Source organism: Pungitius pungitius, chromosome 7 (assembly GCF_949316345.1).
Source record: "Pungitius pungitius chromosome 7, fPunPun2.1, whole genome shotgun sequence".
NCBI lineage: Eukaryota > Metazoa > Chordata > Actinopteri > Perciformes > Gasterosteidae > Pungitius > Pungitius pungitius.
Genome location: NC_084906.1, coordinates 1637861 through 1659367, shown reverse-complemented (window position 1 = coordinate 1659367; position 21507 = coordinate 1637861). Strand labels below are relative to the sequence as shown.

The 21507-nt window shown below is 43.3% G+C and overlaps 2 protein-coding genes across 6 annotated transcripts in view; one reads left to right on the top strand and one right to left on the bottom strand.

The window, feature by feature from the left end:
• Positions 1-21507, top strand: part of ror1 (receptor tyrosine kinase-like orphan receptor 1) — a 93647-nt gene that overhangs the window by 12265 nt on the left and 59875 nt on the right. For 2 of the 5 annotated variants that reach the window (XM_062563267.1, XM_062563264.1), the window contains exon 1: positions 5789-6077. The exons of the other annotated variants lie outside the window; for them this stretch is intronic. The gene's annotated coding sequence lies outside the window, so the exon portion shown is untranslated. Of the gene's footprint in view, positions 1-5788; positions 6078-21507 lie in introns of those variants that run through there. 5 annotated transcript variants of the gene reach the window in all.
• LOC134132175 (WD repeat-containing protein on Y chromosome-like) lies at positions 13657-21180 on the bottom strand. Its single transcript, XM_062563472.1, has 2 exons — positions 15956-21180; positions 13657-13884 (listed from the first exon to the last, which is right to left on the bottom strand). The coding sequence occupies exons 1-2, from the start codon at positions 19424-19426 to the stop codon at positions 13657-13659; spliced, it is 3699 nt and encodes a 1232-aa protein (XP_062419456.1). The 5' UTR covers positions 19427-21180.

The following is a 21507-nucleotide window of genomic DNA, read 5'->3' as shown; positions in this document are numbered from 1 at the left end:
GGTCTCTTTCTCTGTTTCTCCACCCGCTCTTCTCCTTCTCCCGGGGCGCATCGATTTCAGCAGGGCAGGAAACGAAGCTGCAGTGCCCTGCAACTCCCAGCAGGAGAGGAGCACCACGAGGAGAGACGGAGGAAGAGGTTCATCCACTGAAATAACCCTCAATACTATTTGTTTTAGAAAGGGGACAAAAAGATTGATAGTTCGAGCTAACAGTAAGGGCTAAAAGGGATATTTTAGACAATTTTCATAGAGGTATTTAACTGGCAAATATCAGCAACTCGTATCAATGAAAACGCTGAAACGTTGGACTGGGGTTAAAAAAAAAGCAAAAAGGAACACATGACGGTACAGGAACAAACAGCGAGATGAAGACGTAAAAGGGCTCTCCGACTCTCTTTGACAACGCCCCCCCCCACCCCCCCCTTATCAGAAGTCAATGATTTTCTCCTCAGAGGGGGCCTGCATAAGAGGCTTAGGCCCGCGTGATCCCGCTGCCTGTTTGTTTGACCTCTGCGTGGCTGCCTCGGCGATGCTAAGCTTCGCCCCACAAGAGCTCATTACCTCTCCGTCGCTGTTTCATCCAGCCGCTGTAGCAGGTGGAACGTGGTTTTTTTTAAGAGCCCCCCTGATTATGTGCCCCGTTAAAACCCTTCACGCTTCAATATCTGCGCTCCACAACAGGTTAAACATCATGTCATAGCAACACCAAATGTATACAATATGAAAATCGTTTTATTTTGGAACAGCTGAGCAACGCTCAGCCGGGGCATATTATTTTTTGCAAGATCAGCATTTCGGTGTCCCACAGTGATCTTCAATGGAGCATGAAACTTGTCACGTTACTACAGCCATGGTTGGAATGAAGAGGAGACGGCACTGCTTCAGCCTCTTCCCTCGTGCAGCCGCAGGTCCATTACACTTTAATAGAATCTTTATGGCGCTTTTCATTGAAATGAACAACTGTTTAGACTGTTGCATGCATTGTGTAACGATGTTTTGCAACAGGGGCTGAGGCCCGTCTCCGTAGATGTATGAAGGGCCTACTGCAGTGAAATTGAAAGAAGGAGGAAAAGAAGAAAAAAAAAAAAAAAAACCTCTCCCCGCTGTGGGCATTGTGGCTTATTATTCTTGACATGCTCTGTTGAAGCGCTGATTTGAAGTGGGCCGGCGCTGATAATTCGGAGCGAGACGGATCTCTGTGATTCATGACTGTTTGAGTGGGAGTTCAAACAACAGTGAAGTCGGTCCGAAGTTTCCCCTGCTGGTACTGTTCAGCAATTTGGACTACTCTGAGCTCATGGAAGGGACTTGTGGTGGAGTTTGTTTCAGCTTTACTTCTTTTACACATGTGCTTGCTTTTTGACCCTTACCATCTTTATAAACTGGCTCCTCCTCTTTCCTCTCATCCCCAAAAACCTTTTCCACAGAAGTGTTTCTTTTTTTAAATGAAAGGTCTTTGCATTGCGTGTTTTTTCTGGGTGTGTTTATTGTTTTTTCTTAATTTTGCTCAATGTCCACGATCAGAGAGCAGTGACCCATTTTCCCCCCACTGCTGTAACCAAGGCGTTTTAGTCAATTCACTTCAATTTAAAGTTCATTTAACTTAATTTCATTTAATTTAACTAAATATAAACAATTCCCACTCTTTCCCTCACTTTCCTTCATGCAGTGTTCTGTTGTTTGGTGATTGCTTTGTGACCTAAATTATTTCTGTATGACATTATTTGTTCAGGAAACTGTACATTGATTGATTGATGGAACCCATGAAGAGGGACAATTATACTAGGTGTCCTTGGGCAAGACACTTAACCCAAGCATCGCTCCTGTAGCTGTGACTACAGTGTGTGAATGTTAGTTACTGGTTGGGCAGGTGCCTCTGTGTGTGGTAGGTCCTGTCATCAGTGTATGAATGGGTGAATGATGTAGTGTTAAAGTCCTTTGAGTGGTCAGAAGAGGAGAAGAGCGCCGTTCAAATCCATTTTAAAAGAATAGTTGTGTGAGAAAATCATGTGAACTTAAAGAAAACTGCGGCCATGTGGCCATTGTCATATTTTTAGAAACTGCTTCCGTGTTATCTGCAGACTGAGAGGAAGTCCACAGGACAAATTTCTCGTCCACAGCCGGCCATGTTTAATTTGCACAAACAACCCATTGCTAATGAGTGACCGCATGCTTGTTAAATGTGTTTAGGAAGTCACACAAGCGCTCTGCTGCTTGTCGAAGGAGTTGCATCACTCACTGGTTTACACAAGGTGCCTCCAGATGTTTGCAGTAAAGCCCGTTACTTTTATAGTGAAAACCATGCGTTTTTAGAATCCACTTTCTAATGTCATAAAACCTAAAAAACTGCTGCTTATTCAGGACATATTTGTCCCTCGTCTTTGCTTGCACAGTAACGCAGCCGGTGATGGGTGGCATGCATTCACAAATGTGCACGCCCCATGTCTCTGTGTTGGTGGTCTTGGAAATCCACCAAGATCACCCGGCTGTAATGTGAAAGCAATTAGCAGCCAGCGGTTTTACACAGTGCCGATATATACGTGCAATAACAAAAGGGAGTGTAGGTCAGCGCTGAGCCAAAAGGTTCGCAGTGTGACCGGGGGGGGGCATTTCTACGGACGAGTTGTCATTACTTTAAAACATTGGAGGGATTGCACATGTTTCGAGGCACTTAAGATAGTTATTTAAAGCTGAATTGGTTCTAATTTAGCTTTTGACTTTGCGTATCATTGGCCATAAAGGAATTAAATAGATAATGGATGTGATAATAATGGTCAAAATTGGGATAGTTGGTAATGTTCATGAAATGAAATTCCTGACGTAAATGTGTCTCCAGCGAACTAAAACCCAGATTTAGTTAGCTCCCTGCAGACCTCTTTGATGTCTTCACCCTCCGTTTACTTCATCTGACATTCATTTTAATGAGACGGACATTCCCCCTGATAGGAATCTGCCTCTGACTTATGTTGGAATAGTGTAAATCAGGACCACACAATTCACATTGGGTTGGGTTGAGTTTCCTCTCTGTGTGTGAGGTTTTTTGATGTGTGTTTGTGTGTGTGTGTGTGTGTGTTTACAGTGTGTGAGTGGGGTGCGTGCCCTGTGTCACATCTGGCAGCTTGAGGTTTTTTCATGAACTGCTAAATGAGGTAAAAAAAAAAAATACTCCCAGCTGCCCTGGGGACAACTCACCTGGTGTAGAGCTGTCTAGGTTCCTTCCTTTTTTTCCACACATTGTAATCCACAAATCTTACACTCACACCTACTGTTTTGCACCTTTCCGTCTCTCATAAAAAACCCTACCATATGCCTGCTTTTTTTGTTTTTTTTTAAACCAGGCTTAACCGAGCACAAGCATGAAAACATGAATGAAACATACTCTGATGTGAGATGTCTTGTTGATATCCTGTACTAAGACTGAGACGCGACACAAAAGGACAAGTTGGTTAGGCTGCATAGCGGGATGGACCACAACCTCTTCGCATGGTAAAGTCATTTTCACCTCCCAACCCTCGCCTCAAACCCCCTGCAGCCTATTTCGGCTATCTGAAGCAAGCGGGGCTGGGAAGTATCGGCCCTGAGAGCTGAAAAGCCGCTTTTGTCTTAGGCGAGCCTTAAACTTTACAGCAACTAAACTAGAAACACGGGAGAGTTTAAAAAAAGGGAAAGGAGGCAAAAAGGAGGCAAAAATCAAGGCAAAGTACACCGAGCACATACGTTGCCAGCCATAGATCAAACACTAACGGTTCTAATCCGTGGACGTCTTACATAGTAGAATAATGACGATGACCTTGAGGGGATCGGCTGCATCATGTGTACAATATTCTAAAGAGGGAGAGGCAGAATCAGAGAGAGCGTTAACTCACACATGAATGAATTTAATACATTTCAATCTTGTTTCTAAACTGTGTAATTCAAACTAATGTGAGCACTTTATATACTTAGGCAAGATGCAGTAGTTGCTCTGGCAGAACCCCCCCCCCCCCCCCCCCCATCATCCCCCCCCCCCCCTCAACAAGGCACGAAAGGTTATCGCTTTTCTGTCCGTAGCATCCAGCACTGACGCACAGAAACAGGACCTCCATCAGCACCCTGTCTGCACCCTTCAGTCACACTGCCTGCTTGCTAAAAACAGCTCTTATCCACAGTCTCTCCTGGTCTATTCCCTCCGTACGATGGACACGATTTACCGGGCGTTTCATGTCATAAACATTCCTTTCTGTGTGCCGTCATTTTGCTTCCTCATCCTTTAACTACTCTTCCCTGCCCAGGCAGGAAGAAAGCTACCGCAGCTAATTTCAGGCACCATGTCTATCAAAGCATGGCTCATAATTGAGATTTAGTAGGCTTACCGCCGCTTACGCCCTTAACCCGTCATTTCAGGACTTCCAGGTTTCACACCAGTTGGCATTGCATAAACACAGCTGATGCACGACAGCTGCTGTTACGGGGAGCCTCAGACAAGATTTTAGCAAAGACTTATGATAAACTGTTATCTCGTTATCAGACGCATATGAGACCTCAAGGATTTAGGACAGAGGAGCGGGGGAAGAGGTTGTCTGTTTGTGAGATAGGATTTAAGCCAAGAGAGGGCAGTGATGGAGGAGTTGAAGCATAATTGGATGAAGCAGTTCCCTCTAGGTATTTGGCTCAGCAGACCATCAAAATTGAGGCTATTATTATTAGTGTGACATGTGACCAAAGCTTAACCCTCACACCTGCTTTTTGTCCTGATGTCACTGCAGCCTTTTTCCTCAGGCTACATTTCTGCTCAATATTACATGTTTCTTCATTGCACTGCTTGTATTTTCATTGCAATTTAATCATATACAAGTAGCATGGATCACAAGTCTCCGGGGGGGGGGGGGTGGTGTACTTAAGTTAGTAACCACAGAGGCCAAGGTCAGGAGCAAGAGAGTTGGTGAACATCCACGCCCTTCAAGTGACCCTAAACCAGACAGGGGAAGCCCACTGGTCTTGGAGAGCTCTTCATTAACTGACTCTCTGCACTCTATTAGACGGGGAAAGTAAAAGTAAAATGTCCCTACTGGGATCTATAAAGTAGCCCATGCAAATCGGTGCACTTCCTCAGCAATCTGACTTGGCCTCGTACGTCAGAGCCACTGGACCACCCGCGTTCTGTCTATACCCTTATAAGAGCTAATGAGGAACCGTGGCTTTGGAGCACAAATCCTCTGACTCCACACAATAGTTTTTAATGCAAGTAAAGCACAGACTACTTCAAGCCCCGTGCTACTCTTGTATGTCTGATGTCCTTTTCATCTTGACATTGACCATCAATTATTTCTGGTATATTTAGCGTTGACCTTAGTTTCACCTGTCTTGGTGAATACTGTGTCATTCGATCAACTTGTTACCTCAGTTTGGTTTTTTTTTGTAGCTATTCTGGGATGCTTCGGGAGTCAACAGGCCCAGAAACACATGAAACTATTGTACCATTTAAAAAAAACAAAAAACAATGACTAAACCCCAGTTTCAGATATATTTATCAGCATTATGCTGTTTGACGTGTGTACGGTGTTCATTTTAGGACATCCTCAGATCTCAGACTCAAGTATCAGACTCAGGCCCAAAGTCCTCAGACTCAGACCCAAAGTCCTCAGACTCAGGCGAAACGGCGTCAGGTCTCAGAAAAACCTCCATTATTCTTAGATAAAACTCCGTCAAACCAAAAGGAGTCATTCTTCCTCCGTCTTGCTCAAGCTAACGTTAGCAGTTGTATCGCTAGCTTAAGCACTGCCATTGGAACATGAAGAACAACGTCGCAATGACAAGTAGACGTTTGTACTTGCTAACTTAGTATTTAAATTACTCGTTTCAGGCTTTATGAGCAAATACAGAATCCCGTTGTGTTCATTTCTAAAGTAAGACATAACGTCACATCACTTTATGTAAGACGACGCGCTACTTGCAGGTCACTGTGTTGTTAGAAAAAAACATTTACGGCAAACCCATTGCGGCTAAAAACCCAACTGAGCTCGGCTTGTGCCGTTCTGACAGAGGATCGGACCACCGGCACCTGACGTTCTTTTCGCACTCGGCGTCCCTCGGATACGGTGAGTTTGCAAGTCTTATTTTATTTTTCTTGCTGTCACAATATGTCAGAACTCTTAAATACAATACTAAGCTAGCAAGTACAAACGTCTACTTGTCATTGCGACGTTGTTCTTCATGTTCCAATGGCAGTGCGTAAGCTAGCGATACAACTGCTAACGTTAGCTTCAGCAACACGGAGGAAGAATGACGTCGTTTGGTTTGACGCCGTTTTGTTTGACGCCGTTTGGTTTAAGAGTGACGGAGGCTTTTCTGAGACCTGACACCGTTTCACCTGAGTCTGAGGACTTTTGGGTCTGAGTCTGATACTTGAGTCTGTGATTTGAGGATGTCCTAAAATGAACACCGTGCGTGTGACTTTATTTGAGCTCTCCGGTGACCACATGGGTCAGTGCTTGCAACTGAAAAGGCCCCGATGATTTCACCCGACCCGGCATTTATGTTTGGACCAGGCATTGACATGGTCCCATGTCTGCGTGTGCATGAATATGTTCCTGTAAAGGAAAGAGGCAAGAGCTTCACGGGACATTTAACTGGAAATGATGCGTTTTTTTGCACGCCGCTGAGTGAAACACCTTGTGGGAGAGCTGCTGTGATAACCCACTGTCAGTGAAGCCTCCATCTCGTGACGCGTGTGTGTGTGTGTGTGTGAGTGAGTGTGTGTGTGTGTTTTACGTGCGCGTGTCTCTAGCAGAAGCTCATGCACATTCACACATTCACTTGCAGAAATAGTAGCACAAGCGCAGGGATTGGATTTGCAGACCAGCTCTACAGATGGGGCTAATGGTGGAGTTTCCAGCTCTATCTTTAGTTACCATCCATGAATGGAAAGAAAAGAAGGGAGGCCGGCAGAGGGTGAGAAGGAATGGGGGGGGGGGGGGGGGGGGGTAGCCGGAGGAAAAAAGGGAGCGATCGTTATTGGTAATAATTTAAACATTGTGTTGTAACATCTGATCTGGCTGGAGATGAAGTAGAGGAGAGAATGTGTGTTGATGAGAAGTAGCTGAAGAGAATGAGTGAGAGGAAAATAATGAGTGAGTGAAGGAGGGAGGAGGAGCAAACAAGATGGTGAAAGAGAGAGGAGGAGGGGGGGTGGTAAAGGGCAAGTCTTTTATGAGGCATAGAAAAGGGGGTGAAAAGAGTGGAGAGGTGGAGTCGATGCCTGCGGTGGGTCTGAATGAGGGGACCCCACGTCAAATGAATAACTCCTGACCTAACACAGCTCTTTAATTGGTATAACCTCCAGTACACAGCACCTCTCATCGCTGTAAAGTTAGAAGAAGTCTGAGAATAAATGTGTGGATTGCTATACATTTACACTTATGTTTCAGTGTGATTTATGTGGCCGTGTGAACTTTATTAATACATGTCTGGCTTGCTGCCTGGTTTGCTTATTTATTGACTCAAAAATTGACATTTATTTTGAAAGAGCTCAAAGTGTTTGTATACATTTTTGTTGGTAAGGCTACAATACAAAATCGTTTTTTGCAATTTTTGACAATTGGCTGAAAGGATAGCAACGCACTCCCGTTGCTGGCTTAATAGGTTTTATATACGTAACGTATAAATATCCACTTGCAAATCCATCCGACGAAGAGCAACTTGAACGCCCCATCCCATGTTTGGGAAAAGAAGCAGGGTGGATACTACTGTGCATGAATGACGGGGGCAGGAGGGGGGGTGGCAGGGTCTGAGGAGGGGAGATGGCTGAAAGAGGCAACTCAAGCAGAAAGAGAGGGAGAGGGGTTAAGTGGAGGCAGGTGTTCCATGACAAACCTTACAACCCCCCCCCCCCCCCCCCCCTCCGTCTCCTTTGCTCTAGTTCCCCCCACCGACTGGTCCACTGAGAGTTCGGAGAACAGACACTTGTTAGTCACTCCCCTCTGTCTCTGTTACCTTTTTTGTTCTTCATCCAACCACCTTATCCGATCTAATTCATCCCACCGAACTGAGCCCTTTCCCTTTTAATCCTTGGTTTTTGTTCCACCTTCACCTCTGTGTGCTTCCCTCATTGATGCAAGACCACCTGACTTTTGAAATTGTATAAAACTCCTGTCGCTTTAAACGGACGGAGAGCTTTCTCACTGCTTCATGCCGTCCGACCCAGCTGGTGAAGTGAATTTAGATCGGATTGACGTTGAAAACGTGTCCTCTCATCGCGTTCCAGAGGTTGTTGAAACTCCCGACTCGGGGCTAGAGCAGAAGAATACACAAATCCAGTTTTGATTGCTGGAAAAAAAAATGGCAGCGTCTGTTTGGGGGGCTTTTGTCATTTTGAAAAACTAAATTGAGTCAGTCTTGTAATGTAGTTAGCATCTTGTCCAGTGGGCTTAAAAAGCAGTCAAATGAAATCTGTTAATATACTATTCTATTGGATGAAACCTGATAAAGATTTTTTTGTGGGCAGTCTTGACCCATTTGTCTCACAGCTCTCTGATTATAAAGAAATTATGTAAAATATATGCCATTGCTACTTTTTTCATACTCTGACGCTTGATTGTTCAATATAAAATAAATCCTATTCTTGCTCACTATCTATCATTTCATTGCCTATTAATACTATTACTTTTATTGAAATCTTTTGAAATATGATGTAAAATATTTGGATTAACTCGGCAACATTATTTATTTGTGGCTTGCTCCCTGTGCGAACTGTAGTAAACTGTCTCTGTGCAGATGAGTCAAATAGCAGACACTATAGCTTTCCTTTGACCCTCTCTCCTTTGGTAATGACTCACAGAGCCTCCATTGTGTGAATGATGTGTGTGCAGCTTAGAACAACTGGAATGCTTGGAAGTTATGACTGACAAGTGTGTAACTGCTGGTCTGCCAAAACAGTGTGTCTGTGTGTGTGTGTGTAAGGAGACAATGATGGTTTAGTCTTTGAAAAACTGAGGGTTGACTGGTTCTTGTCGTCGTGCAACTTCAGGCGGCACCTGACCTCGGTGAAACATCTGGACGAAAGACGTGTGGCTGTTTCTTTGGTCTGAATGTGTGAATCACCACGTCTCACACAAAGCAGCAACCTGCACCCACTGCTGCTTCCACAGACGAGCTGAAGATTTCCATTCCGTTTCATGTCTTTATAATGTGAAACAAACAATGCATATCAATAGTGTTTGGGTTTACCACCCCCCCCCCCTCCCATGTGTGTTCCAAACACTCAGCCACACTTTATTGAGTAAATCCCTTTATCAGGTTATCAGAGGTTCTGGGCAGCACTGATAGACAGAGATGGATAAGAGCCAGGCCCGGAATAGTAACAAACAGAGCGATTTACTTCACTGGTTCTTATTAAAGACGTAAAAAGGAATGCGACGTTTCCCTTTTGCCGGCGAGCTCGACCTACTGCAGGCACATTTCATATTTGTGTGGTTGTGTCCACGTTTCAAAGCCAGCTTCAATAAGTGGTTAAATATCATTAGTAACGTCTGATTTGATAATGATTACTGTTCCTTATCTTAACCTGGAATAAGTCTTAGCTATTTCTCTAATGAATCCTAACAATGTATATGCTGTTGTATTGTACTGTTGTATCATACTAATCTTATTTAACACTTTGTGCTTTCTATCAACGCTTTAGAGATCAGTAGTCTTTTCTTTTTCTATTCTTACCGTTCTTTCTGTCCCGAAAAACAGAATGAAATGTCTACCTACTTAAACCCGGGCGAGACAGAGATAGCAAGGTCGCCACTTTGCGGCGTCCCCGCTACCTCGGCGGGTGTCCCTGTGACTGCGGGCCTGTAGATATCTTATCACCCACAGGAAGAGAGGCAGCAGACCACAGAGGGTGGGAGCAGTAGGGAGACTTGTTAGTTAATAATAATAATAATAATAATCCAGTTATTGTCCTTTTTGGTTGTGCTTTCCTCTGACCTCTGGTGTCCTTAAGGTTTTTACAACACTACTTTCAGGTATTTGGCCTGATATCACCTTCCTCTCTCTTAGAAACTGTTTATTTTGTGTTGTATTTTCTGAGCAACTTGCTGTGTTATTTTACAAGTAGTTTAACCTGTCAAACCTAATTGAGAGCTGGGATGTCTACTAATGTACAGGCTCAGACAAAAAGAAAAACTTCAATCCAACCGAATTCCCAACACCAGATGTCCGAATGTCCTGGAACGTTTAGCTAATGCTGGGCAATATATCCAAATAGTATTATAGTAAATCCCAGTAAATGTTCTTTTTGCAGTGATTCTTTGCCTGCTAACATGTGCTCGGGCTTGTTTGGCTCTGAGAACTTGATAAGAAGCTGTGATGAAAAATTGGGGGAAATTTTGATCTTCCTTACCTTGCAAAGTGGAAACCCCATGAAACTAACTGACTGAAATCCGAGGATGGCATTATGTGTTTGGTGTATTTTTTTGTGCGTTTTGGTATGTTTGACCGTGTGTTTAATTTCTCTACATTTCTGTACATTTTTGACACCATGGTCTGGTGGGTCAGTAGCAAGATTATGAAAAAGAGAGTGGGGAGTTGATATGTGGTATGAGGAGGAGACACGAGAACAAGACCTAGCATCAGATTGTGATTGTGATACGGGGTTGGAGGGAGAGAAAGGGAGCAGGACATTATTGGATCGCTCCGGTCAGCTCCAGAAATGACTTTTCCATGACTGCAGGTATGTGATCACGGCTGAGCCCGTTGATATCCTCTGTTTATACTCAGGCAAAGACCAGCAGATTAGGCTGCCTGGTATTCACCTGATTAAAATGACCTTCTTGTGTAAACTAAGCTGGCGGGTTGTGAGCATTGCACACATACACATGACCTTTTGGGACCTGGACGATGTACGAACCATTCTGCCTGTGTAATTAACACACACACACACACACACACGTGCGCGCACACTGAGCCATCTGGGTTTCAGGCCAAATCACCACAGAGATTAGGAACCAAAGCCCTATAGAATAATCAGTAATGCTAATACAACTATTTTCCACTTTAGCATTAAAACCAAAGGGGATGGTGTACCTTTTTATTTGGAACACCAACACATTTTCTTTTCTTTTTGTGTGTGTGTGTGTGTGTGTGCAGACAGTTGTTAAGGCCAGGTGAAAGGATTAAGCAGAAAAGGTCAAGGCCCAAAGCCAGTGCACTCATTTGTTTAGGGTCCCTCATCTGTCTCCTTGTCATCTCTGCTTGATCTCACGATTTTCATCAATCGGTAGAATAAACTAGTTTATAGGGTGGAGTCAACAAGCAAAAAGTAACTAATAGTTGCAGTTGCTCCATTATGCAAAAAACCCCCCTCTGGTGAACGACGCCATGTTATGCATGTTAAAACCCAGATGCCCCTTGATCACAGACCTGCCTCTGGCTTATAGACCTGAAACATCACATAGCTTAGTAAAATCAGTAAAGCCTTATTCCAGGGAAAAAAGAAAACATTTGACGAGGCGGGCAAAATGCAGAGAGGCTTAGTTGTTAGATGGAAATATGTAGCAATTAAATATTTGACTTCACATTGCTATCGTAGTTGTAATGATCTAAAAATATTAGTATTAACATAAGCATACATTTGATTGATAAATCTATAAAAACAAGATTGACTGATACAATATTTGAGAGAAATAAGAATTTGAAAATACTAACTTTAGGTGATGGTTTTTTAGAGGCCATCAAAAGGAGCTTAAACTTCAATCCAAGTTCACACAAACACTAAAATTGGAGTAATAGGATCAGCACATGGCTGCAATACTATGGGGTCCTTCCCTGGTGGGGCACCGGAGTAAAGAGCACAGCTCCCCTTCATCTCTGAACAGGTATCAGTTATCTTTTCCTTGTGAAAAACCTCACAACAGGTAGTCGCAGGGAAACACTGACTCCAGATCAAAGTCACTGCGAGGGCACCTCCGACCTCGAGAGTGAATCGAGCCAGGCTGCTGATCCGCAGGCACATTTTGGCGGTTTAGATCTAAAAACCGTCTCATATAATCAATATAATATTTTATTCTTTATTTTAAAACATTGATTTTCACACCAAAAAACAAGAGGGGAAAACAACTTGCCTGTGTATGGAACAATTGGTTTTCATGGTTGGACGCAGGACGCTGCGGAGGAGCTTGGGAGGAGTGGGAATGCCAAGACAAAGACTACCAGTAGAGAAGGAATGCTGGTGTCCTGCTGAGCTAATCCTAGCTGGAAGAAAGGAGCAAATGTGGAAAGCGAAGGGAGAGAGGGAGGAGACGATGAGATGTCAAAAGAAGGTCCCAGGGTTTGGGCAGAAATGGAAAGGGTTGCTTGAGAAAAAAAATCCTCTTCCCATTCACTACTTTCTATCTAACTTTCACCTGCTTTCTCTCTATGGCTTGAGGGTGTTCTCTCTTTCGAAGGTGGTCCGACTGGTCTCTGTTCAGTTATCGAGGCCTTTTGGAGTTAATGAGACAGCTCTACTATTTCACCCTCGAGGGCTCTTGCATTGAAACAAACGGCCACCCCGGACTGTTTTGTTTCATGAATGGATGAATATATAGTTGATCAGCACCATCCGCCATCGATACACTGGAACGGCGATGCCATGATGGGTCTAACCACGCCACGCACGTTGCCTCACCGGCTGGATTTGAACAATTTCCTGTCCCGACTTCCTGCGCCAGGCCTCCTGGTTTTGTCCTGTCTGGTCCAAGCTTGAAGCAATTACAAGCAGCTCGGGGGAAATCACCTCCCTCCGCTGTAGGCTCTGGCTCATTTTTCACAACACTGCCAACTCTTTTAAAGTGTTGACAGAGACATTAAACACAAAGAGAGGCTCCAGGACAGAGGCAAGTTTAAAAATCGTCTCAAAAGACAATTCAATTAAAGAGGAAAATATGGATGAATTAAAGAAACTGAAGGCATCTTTGAACTGCTTTTTAAAAGTAAACACTGCAAAACAAACGGTAAAGTTTTGCCAATGATTTTCATCATGTAAACTCGCTTACAAAATAACATCAACGGTTTTTGTTATTTTAAGCATTTGGCATACTTTTCGGAAAAGAAAACCTGTGTGTTTTCTCTTGAGCGACATACAGTCGATCCCTAATGGATGGATAATCCACTCAACTCTCCACGGACTCATTGCTCACTTTTGACTGCAAATTGAGAAGCATAAAAGAATAAACGGAGTGGGGAAAGTAGAGAAATGGGACAATCGAGTGTTTGTTGTGGTGACCGGTCCAGACGGATTTCCACAGCGGATGGAAACTAAAGACGGGATTTTCATACCTCCCGCCACTTTTCACTCCAACCCCATCTCACTCAAAACAGAGGTCAGCCTTTCCTCGTCCCTTCTGTCTCTGATTTGCTTCCTTTCTCTTTGATGGCTGTCTTTTTTCATTTCTGCTTTTCTTAATACTTTTTGGTTCTGGACATTTTTTCTTACACAGATCCAGAAAGCTATATGATTTAAAGCCCTCCCCCCTGCTTCAAGACAAGCATTTGTTTAATGTCTTGATGTCGATTACCCGAAGACAAGAAAAGGAGAGCGAATTCATCATTATTTCCTGGTTTGGAGAGGGCAGTTAGCGATTGGCATTATGACGCTGTTTGTTTGAATGTGAAGGCTGAGACAGTGGCCGTTATGTTTTCATGTAACTACTGTCATTTTTTGAAGAAGTAAGGAGGAAATGCAATTTCAGGAGGGAAGGTGAAGAAAGGATGAGGAGGAGTGTACAGGTTGGGAGGCTGGTGAGACACGTCTTTGATTGGAGGTCCCAGTGTGAAAGGTCCTCCTCCAGTAGAGAGGGCATTTTTCCGTTCTCTGCCCCCCAGCTCAGAGCTTCTTCCATGGGCAAGACTCGTCATGGAGACAGCCTCCTGTAGAGGAGGCTGGTAAAGGGTTATCAAAGGACAAAGAAACCTTTTGGTGTGCTGTGAGGCAGACGGGCCTCACTCAGGGGGTGTGTGTGTGTGTGTGGGTGGGTGTGCGTGCGTGCGTGTGTGTGTGTGTGTGTGTGTGTGTGTGGATATAAGAATCGTTTTCTCGCGTGTTTCTGCGTGTTGGTTCACAGCAGGGGTCAAGGTGAATGGAGGCTGTTGACGGATAAAAGGCCGATCGGCTCCCAGGAGACACACATTGTGTGTGTGTGTGTGTCATGACGGAGTACTTTTCTAAACTGTGATGTGATAAGGGTGACAGAAGGAAATGTAAGAGCAGACGTTTGTTTATTCCATTTTCAGCCTGAATAAACTCACTGATTCACCAAACAGCTACAATAAGTAGTAAGAGCACAGAAGAGCAACTGTAGGCCGTTCAATGTCAAATGATTATACGGAGTAAAATATTCCTTTTTGACAGAGCAATAGACAAAAAGAAGAATTTATAGAAAATCCAAAAATAAACCTTATTTTCAAGCTACATTGAATATTGAAATGTCTGCATTGTGTATGAGTAAACATTTTCAGTTTATTTGTTTGTCATTTGCAACTTAACGATTTTATTGTCATCATTACTGTTTATATATATATATATTTCAGTTGATTTGACATGGGGTCATGTAATCTACTCACATCTCTTTGACAACGAGTAGTGTTTGGCTTCAGTCTCGAGGTTGGTTATTAAAACCAACAGGAAAAGTCCCATGTTCCCAGGTTCCTCTTTCTATCTCCTCATCCGTTTATCCCCATGTCTTTCCCAGCATTACATTTCCCATATTTTGTCCAAATTTAATTTCTACTACACCTCTGTTCTGCAATTCTTTCTGTTTGCTTAAAAATACAGAGACAAATGTTCATATTTAGAATCTGCGGGGGGGAAATGCAAGCAGGACATGAAAGCAATCACCCCAATACGTGCTGATATGTGAATATGTCTTTCATTTCTGCTCGTTGTTGTTTCCTGCTGCCGGGTTTGGATCCTTCTGCTCTGTAAGTCTTGTGGTCTGACCCCGCGCTACATTCGAGAAAGTGAACTGCCCTCTGGAAATCGCATTGGTTTTTAATTGTGTGTGTCATTCTCTCAATTGATTTGTGGGTGAGAGCACTGAGGGCAGCTCATTTTAGAGTGGACTCTTTGCCAGCTGCCGTGCGGTGTGGCGTGTGCGTCCAAATAAAGAAAGCAGTGAGTGTTGGTGTGTTTGGGATGTAAACACAAGTTTTTGAACATCTTTGTTATTACCTAGAATGTTAGTAACTTGGTAATTGACGCTGTTCATTTAATACTAAGTTGATTTGTATGCAATAGGCTTACTATTTACAGCAATGAGAGTATGCTGTATACATATGGAAGTAAATCTGTTTTATGAAGTTACTGACAAGGTCGGTGAGGATGGGAGGAATCTGACCTTTCTTTGCAAACATTTGCACCTTAATGATAACTGTCGTGTTTTTGTCTGAGTTACATTGGATTCATATGTGAACTGTGCCTTGGTTTAGACACGGTGTTGCTCACTGCTGCTGGTAATGGAGCCAGTGTTTCAATCGACTCTTCAGTCGTTTAGGTACGGTAGGTACCGGTTTTCGGTACCGGAACCCTAGCCATCCTGCGGGATGCACATACCAGGGACAAGGTCTATAGTTGCAGTGTTAAGGGGACTTGGCACCCTCTGCTGGTGTCGATTCCAACCTTTTTTTTTATTATTAATAATATACAATAACATTAATATGTTATTGTATATTATTAATAATGTACAATAACTAACATGTTATTGTTATTACTGTGGGAGAAACCGGAGACCCTGGAGAAAACCCCAAACAAATGAATTACATCTGACTATATGTGACCTGTGCCTTTGCTTAGACACGGTGTTTCTGGTATTGGCTCCACATAGTTCAATCTTCTACTGCGGAGGTTTGGTGGCGTAACCTTTGTAGCGTCGCTGGCGATCTGAGTATTTATATACTTTGGTGAGTAGTGCACATGCATTGACGTGTATTCAGACCTCTGCTTGACTATGCTTGCCGGTAGCTGCTTGCGCAGTGAGGTTATCATCGATTTCGGAACATGTGCGTCTCCCGGCAGAATCTCAAGCCGACGCTCACTGGTGGACACGGTGTTGGTTAATGTCTCGGGCGACTGCTGATTCATAGCTATCGGAGGGCTTGGTCGACAAGGTTTGAGGTCCATGTCTTCCAACGTGTCGTTTTGCTGAATCTTGAGCAGACGTCCATATTTGGAAATGGCGTTTTTCAGAGACCGCTGCTGATTCATAACTCTCAGAGTGCTTGCAGGACCGGCTGGCGGATGTGGGTTGAGCTGGGTTGGATGATCTCGTGGCTGAACCCCAGCGGCGCAGATGGGTGGAAGGTGTACATGGTCGGAAGTCTTAGGTGGCTGTGGATTGAGCTGGGTCAGCTGATGTCGTGGCTGAACCCCATTGCGAATGGGTGGAAAGCGTACATGCTCAGCTGCCCGAGGCTGTGGGTTGATCTGATACCGATGCTGTCTGGGTTCAGCCCCACTGCGTATGGGTGAATGTGCTGATGTGCCAGGCGGTTGTGGGTTGAGCCGAGGCTGAACACTGTCACTGATGAGCGGAAAGCGTAAAGGCCTTATTTTCTTCCTCTGCTGCTTGCCTGGCAAGGTGCTTGGAATACTTTTGAGGACAGCGTCTTTGAACGTGTCTTCATGCTGTATACTGCGCACACCTCCATAATCATACGTAGTTTGCATTCGCAAGGGCTGTGTTTTTTTTACCGTGACTTTTGACTTTTTTTCGACCCTGACTTCCGACTCTTCCTCATCTAGTTTAAGTGGGATGTATACCATGTCGATTTGATCCCTTCGCTTTTCCAATTTTGACATTGGTAATGGGAGCTGTAATGGCTTCGGAAGGTCAGCTATTTCATTTTCTGTATTTATTGATGCTGGGACAAATCCTGGTTCCTCTTTCTGGACTTCCTCAAGGCTGAGATCAGCGTTCCACTTATCTTTACCAAAAACGCCTATATGGGAGCCTGTATGTCCCCATAGGCAGAGGTTGCAGTCCAACCCTGCTGTAATGAACATTTTGCAACTGCGGTCACTCTGTACACTCACCACAGCTTTAGTGTGACATCGCCAGGAGCCCAACAGAGGTGGTGGGGCCACGGACCAAGGCCATCCATTTTGAATCTCAAATGGCTCTTCCGTTGCCTGAGTCTTAAAACCAAATGTTTTGATATCCCAATGGCAAAAATTTCCAGCGCTATCCCCGGTCAGCAATGTATTTTCTCCCATGTCGGTCGTCATAGTGGTAATGACGGCACCTTCCTCATCCACTGCTCTGAACTTTGCGAGCAGACCTCCCTTGACGTTAACAGACCATGCACATATGTAGCCATCTGCAGCAGACAACAGTGTTGCTGTGTCAGCTTTGACCTCCCGTGTACGAAGGCATTTTACCACATGAGTCGTTTCCCTGATTTGATTTTGTTTTTGATTCTTTGGGATTTGGGAGAATTTATTATGATTTTTTTCGACTGGTAGACTTCCTGTCAGGCCTTGTTCTTTTTCCATTGCCATTATTGTTTTGGGACTCTTGCTCGAATTAATCCAGCTGAGAACGTCTGCAGTTTCAGCATTCCAGACGACAATATTGTTATTGCTGGAGACAACAATCAATATTTCTTCATGCACATCCATTGAGGAAATGTCATCTAAAAAAGGATGCCTCAAAATTCTGTTGTCCCTTCCCTCAATATCCACGACATAAATGGTTTTGGAGTTCCGTCCCGAAACAAACACACTATTTTTGTAGCAGACAAGATCTGTCACCACTATTGGCAAGGCGACCGGAAGAACGGTGAGCAATTTTCCATTGTTAAAGTTCCAGAGTCTCAATTTTCCATCTGGAGAAGCTGTTATTAATCTACGCTGCGGCCCATCAAATGCAATGGCAGTGTGTCCCACATGCGGATCCGGATTTACGTTGAACCGTGCGGTGGCCTTTCCCGTCAAGACATCCCATACAGACACCACACCATTTTGGCAAATAGAGATGACCTGATTATGAATTCTGTGATAGAGAGCACCGCATATGGGCATGTCATGGGATTTTAATGCCTTTTTATAAACATCCGTTCCTCTTCCAAAATAGGATCCTAATTTGGTGTTAGCCAGCACTAACTCATTGTTGTATGTGTTATGACACACACTGGTGATTGGGCCATGTTCCATGCCTTTAGCCACAAAGCTTTGCAAAGGCAGCAAATCGTCTTCGGACCACACACGGACATTCCTGTCCTCAGATAAAGTGACCACAATTTTGTCGATAGAATTGACAGTAATGTGGGTGATGGGTTTGACGTGGCCGGGCAATGATTTTGAGCAAAATGTGTTTCCCGGCCACCACTGACGCAGCTTGCCATCCGTACCCCCAGTCAACAAAATGTCATGCAATGAGGCGTATTGAACGCAGGTGAAAGAGGCCTCTTTTTTAGTGCTCTCATAGACTGTTTTAGAGAATTCCTCTTGTCCATACCCATGTAGGGCCATCAAGACCATTGTCTTTGACGAACTACCGCAAATGACCAGTGAGTCAATTGTTGGACTGTATTGGATTTGAGTGCAGATGTCTTTGAAGATGGGGATTTTAACACACCGGAATCCTGGAAAGGTATTGTTTAACAAAGTTGAAACATAAGCACTTCTATACTTCCGGAGAGAGATTTTCTCAAAAGCCTTTGGGCTGAAGAACTCCCATTTCCTGTGGGAGATCAGCACATACAAAAAACCTTCAACGTCCCCAAAGGATAACACTGCTTTTTTATCATAAAACCCGTAGTTTATGACACTTAATGTATTAACCTCTACAATTAAAGCATAAGCGATCGAAGGTTTATCGGCTAATCTTTTGCAGTCGTAGAATAACACTTCTCTCTCTGAAGTGATAATAGCCAGCTCTTGGAATTCTTCCATGTAGGTCATTCCATTTACCCACATTTTCTTAACATGAGAAAATGGAATGGCCTTTTTCCTTGTGTTTAATGAAACGCTGTGTGAAATATCAAGTTTGTCAGACAAGAAGGTCAACATTCCATCAGAGCTAATGGTCATGTATTGCCCGGTCTGGTAAGTCCTGCTTTGTCCTGTTACAACAGAGGCTTCACATTCAGGTTTCTTGTCATCTCCAAGGGTATGAAATATCACTTGCACAATATTTTTGTAGTGATTCATGGGTACTACTTTCATAGATTTATGGAAGACATCATCCAAATCTATTGACACATTTTTTTTACAAACAAGGTATTCGGCTAACTCTGGAAAGTCAACAGATCCATCACAGTTCGTGTCAATCTTGTGGAATAACGAAATGAGTTCGTCATTATTGTCTGTACCCAGGACTTCTTTAAGTCCTGCACAAAATTCGTCTATGTCCAGCCTGCCACCTCTATCTAAATCAGCTGTTTCAAAAAGTGTCCTTATCCCTGAAATGTCGCTACCTGAAAACATTTTTGAAGCTTTAATATTCAAAGTTTCAAAAATGTTAATTGGTGGTAAGATGGTTAGGACGGCAGCTGTGCACTCTTCACTCCCAGAAAGTAGTGGAATATTGAATCATGGGATCCAAGAATGATGTCATAGAATGGCTTTGATCCTATTGGTTGTTGACAGTGATTCTGATGACATCACTGAAGACCAGATGGAGTCTGCACTGTGCTAAGCTAGCTAACTTAGTTTATTTGATTTTACCAGAGAAAAGCACATGTTTGAAAGGGGTGATTTAAATTCAATTAATTCATTGACTAAATGTATTAATGTATCTAATGTTTCTCCCTGTTATATGAGGTATAAGGTGTTTCATCACACATTCCCAACAAGGGAGACACCACCTAAAGCAACATTAAGTAATATACCATATAATGGTAGGGGAAACACTGCTGTGTCAATGATTTAAAAAAGCCTAAAGGCACTTATAAGGGACGCCGTGTTGCGTGTGAACACACTGACAGATGTGTACACTATATGCGAGTCCAAATACAACAGTATATACTTAAACATTCACTCCCAAGTAAACATTAATTTCATCATCAGCACATCTGCTGATTCTTAGTGACTGACTGGCTCACCTACTTATGGCCGACCAACTGGCAAATGCACACCGCTGCAGCGTGACCGCACATGCAGACAAATACCATGTGGTTTGCAGTGTTTTGTTTTTTATCTGCAAAGCGTTCAACCATGTGTTAATTAACAAAAAATCTGTTTGTTATTGTTGTTATTGAGACAGACAAATCACAAATCCTTTCACTAAAAAACATGAAACCACATAACGATTGGCTTTTTCTAAAAGACGGACACAATGTATTATCGATGGGGCATTGTGCTAATAAAAATAAATGATTGATTAATTTACCATCCATTTCAACTCTAGTTCTGGAATTTGTTTCAGCCGTGAATTCCTGCACGGAGGACACCTCGGGTCATACAGATTTCTTAAATGTAGTTGGGGAATATGAGTCCAAAAAAATAAATGCTATGTTTCACAATGTGTGAAAATTGTCTTTCGTAAGATACTTGATAGATTACTAAATTGATGTCAGGGGTTTTCTATTGACTCTCTCTCCAGCATGTGGAAGATGGGGATGAGGGAGCTTTTGTGTTTTTATGCATTAAGAATGCCACCACTAGATCCAAGCTGTGGAAAAAAGTAGTGCATATGACTTTTTACGACACTGATATGGTTAAAATCACTTACTTACTATTTGTTTCCTTTTTGTTTCCGCTTCCTTTTCTCCGTCTCATCGTTTCCACCAAAAAAGGTCACAGATATATTTGTGTTTTCAGCAGTGAAAGACTAGACCAACACAATGCAGCAACAAGTGATCGTCAAGTCATATATACCTTACTATGTCTCTTCTTGCCTTCAATCCTCTCTTTCTCCTTCCCCCTCACCCACTTTCCCTCTTCTTCATCTTTGTTCCAGGGCCTTTTAAGTGTGTTTTTCAAAACAGGCATTATTGACATAGAAGTCATAATCAAATGCAGGCATCTTTGGCTAACTGGAACCATAAAAGGAGGGGAGGAAGGGGAGAAAAAAGATGAGGGCTTGGCTATAACATTTAAAGGCACAAAACAATCTTCCGCACATGCGGGTCAAGTGTATTCCAAACGTGTAACTGTTTTCCATTGTAGCTGCGTCGTGGTTGTGTTTTAGAAGGAGGTTTTTCCCTCCATTATGCACAACAAACGTTGAGTGCCGCAGGGAGAGAGACAACAAGAAATCTAGTCTGGTTCATTTGCAGGTCTGTCATAGATGGTGAAACGTTTCAGATGATCGAAAAAAACAAATCATTGTCTTTTCTAAATGTTTTACTCCTTTGGGGAACTGGTTCAAAGCATTGGAATTAGTACATTTAAAGCATAATTGCGCATGTTGTTGTGGTCACAAAGATCCTCACACATTCTTCAGATGTCAGGTAAGATGGATAATGGAAAGAGAGACCCACCAAAACAAGGATCTTTTTTTTCCACAGACTGCATTTTTCCACTTTTCTTACTACTGTTGTGGCTTCATGGTGCACTTTGTGCAC

Bases quoted from the DNA above. Each gene is read 5' to 3' on its own strand.
- LOC134132175 (XM_062563472.1), bottom strand. From the start codon at position 19,426: ATGTTTTCAGGTAGCGACATTTCAGGGATAAGGACACTTTTTGAAACA. The intron at 13,885-15,955 runs GCAAGCATAGTC...ACCCTTTACCAG, and splicing joins CACTGCGCAAGCAGCTACCG to CCTCCTCTACAGGAGGCTGT.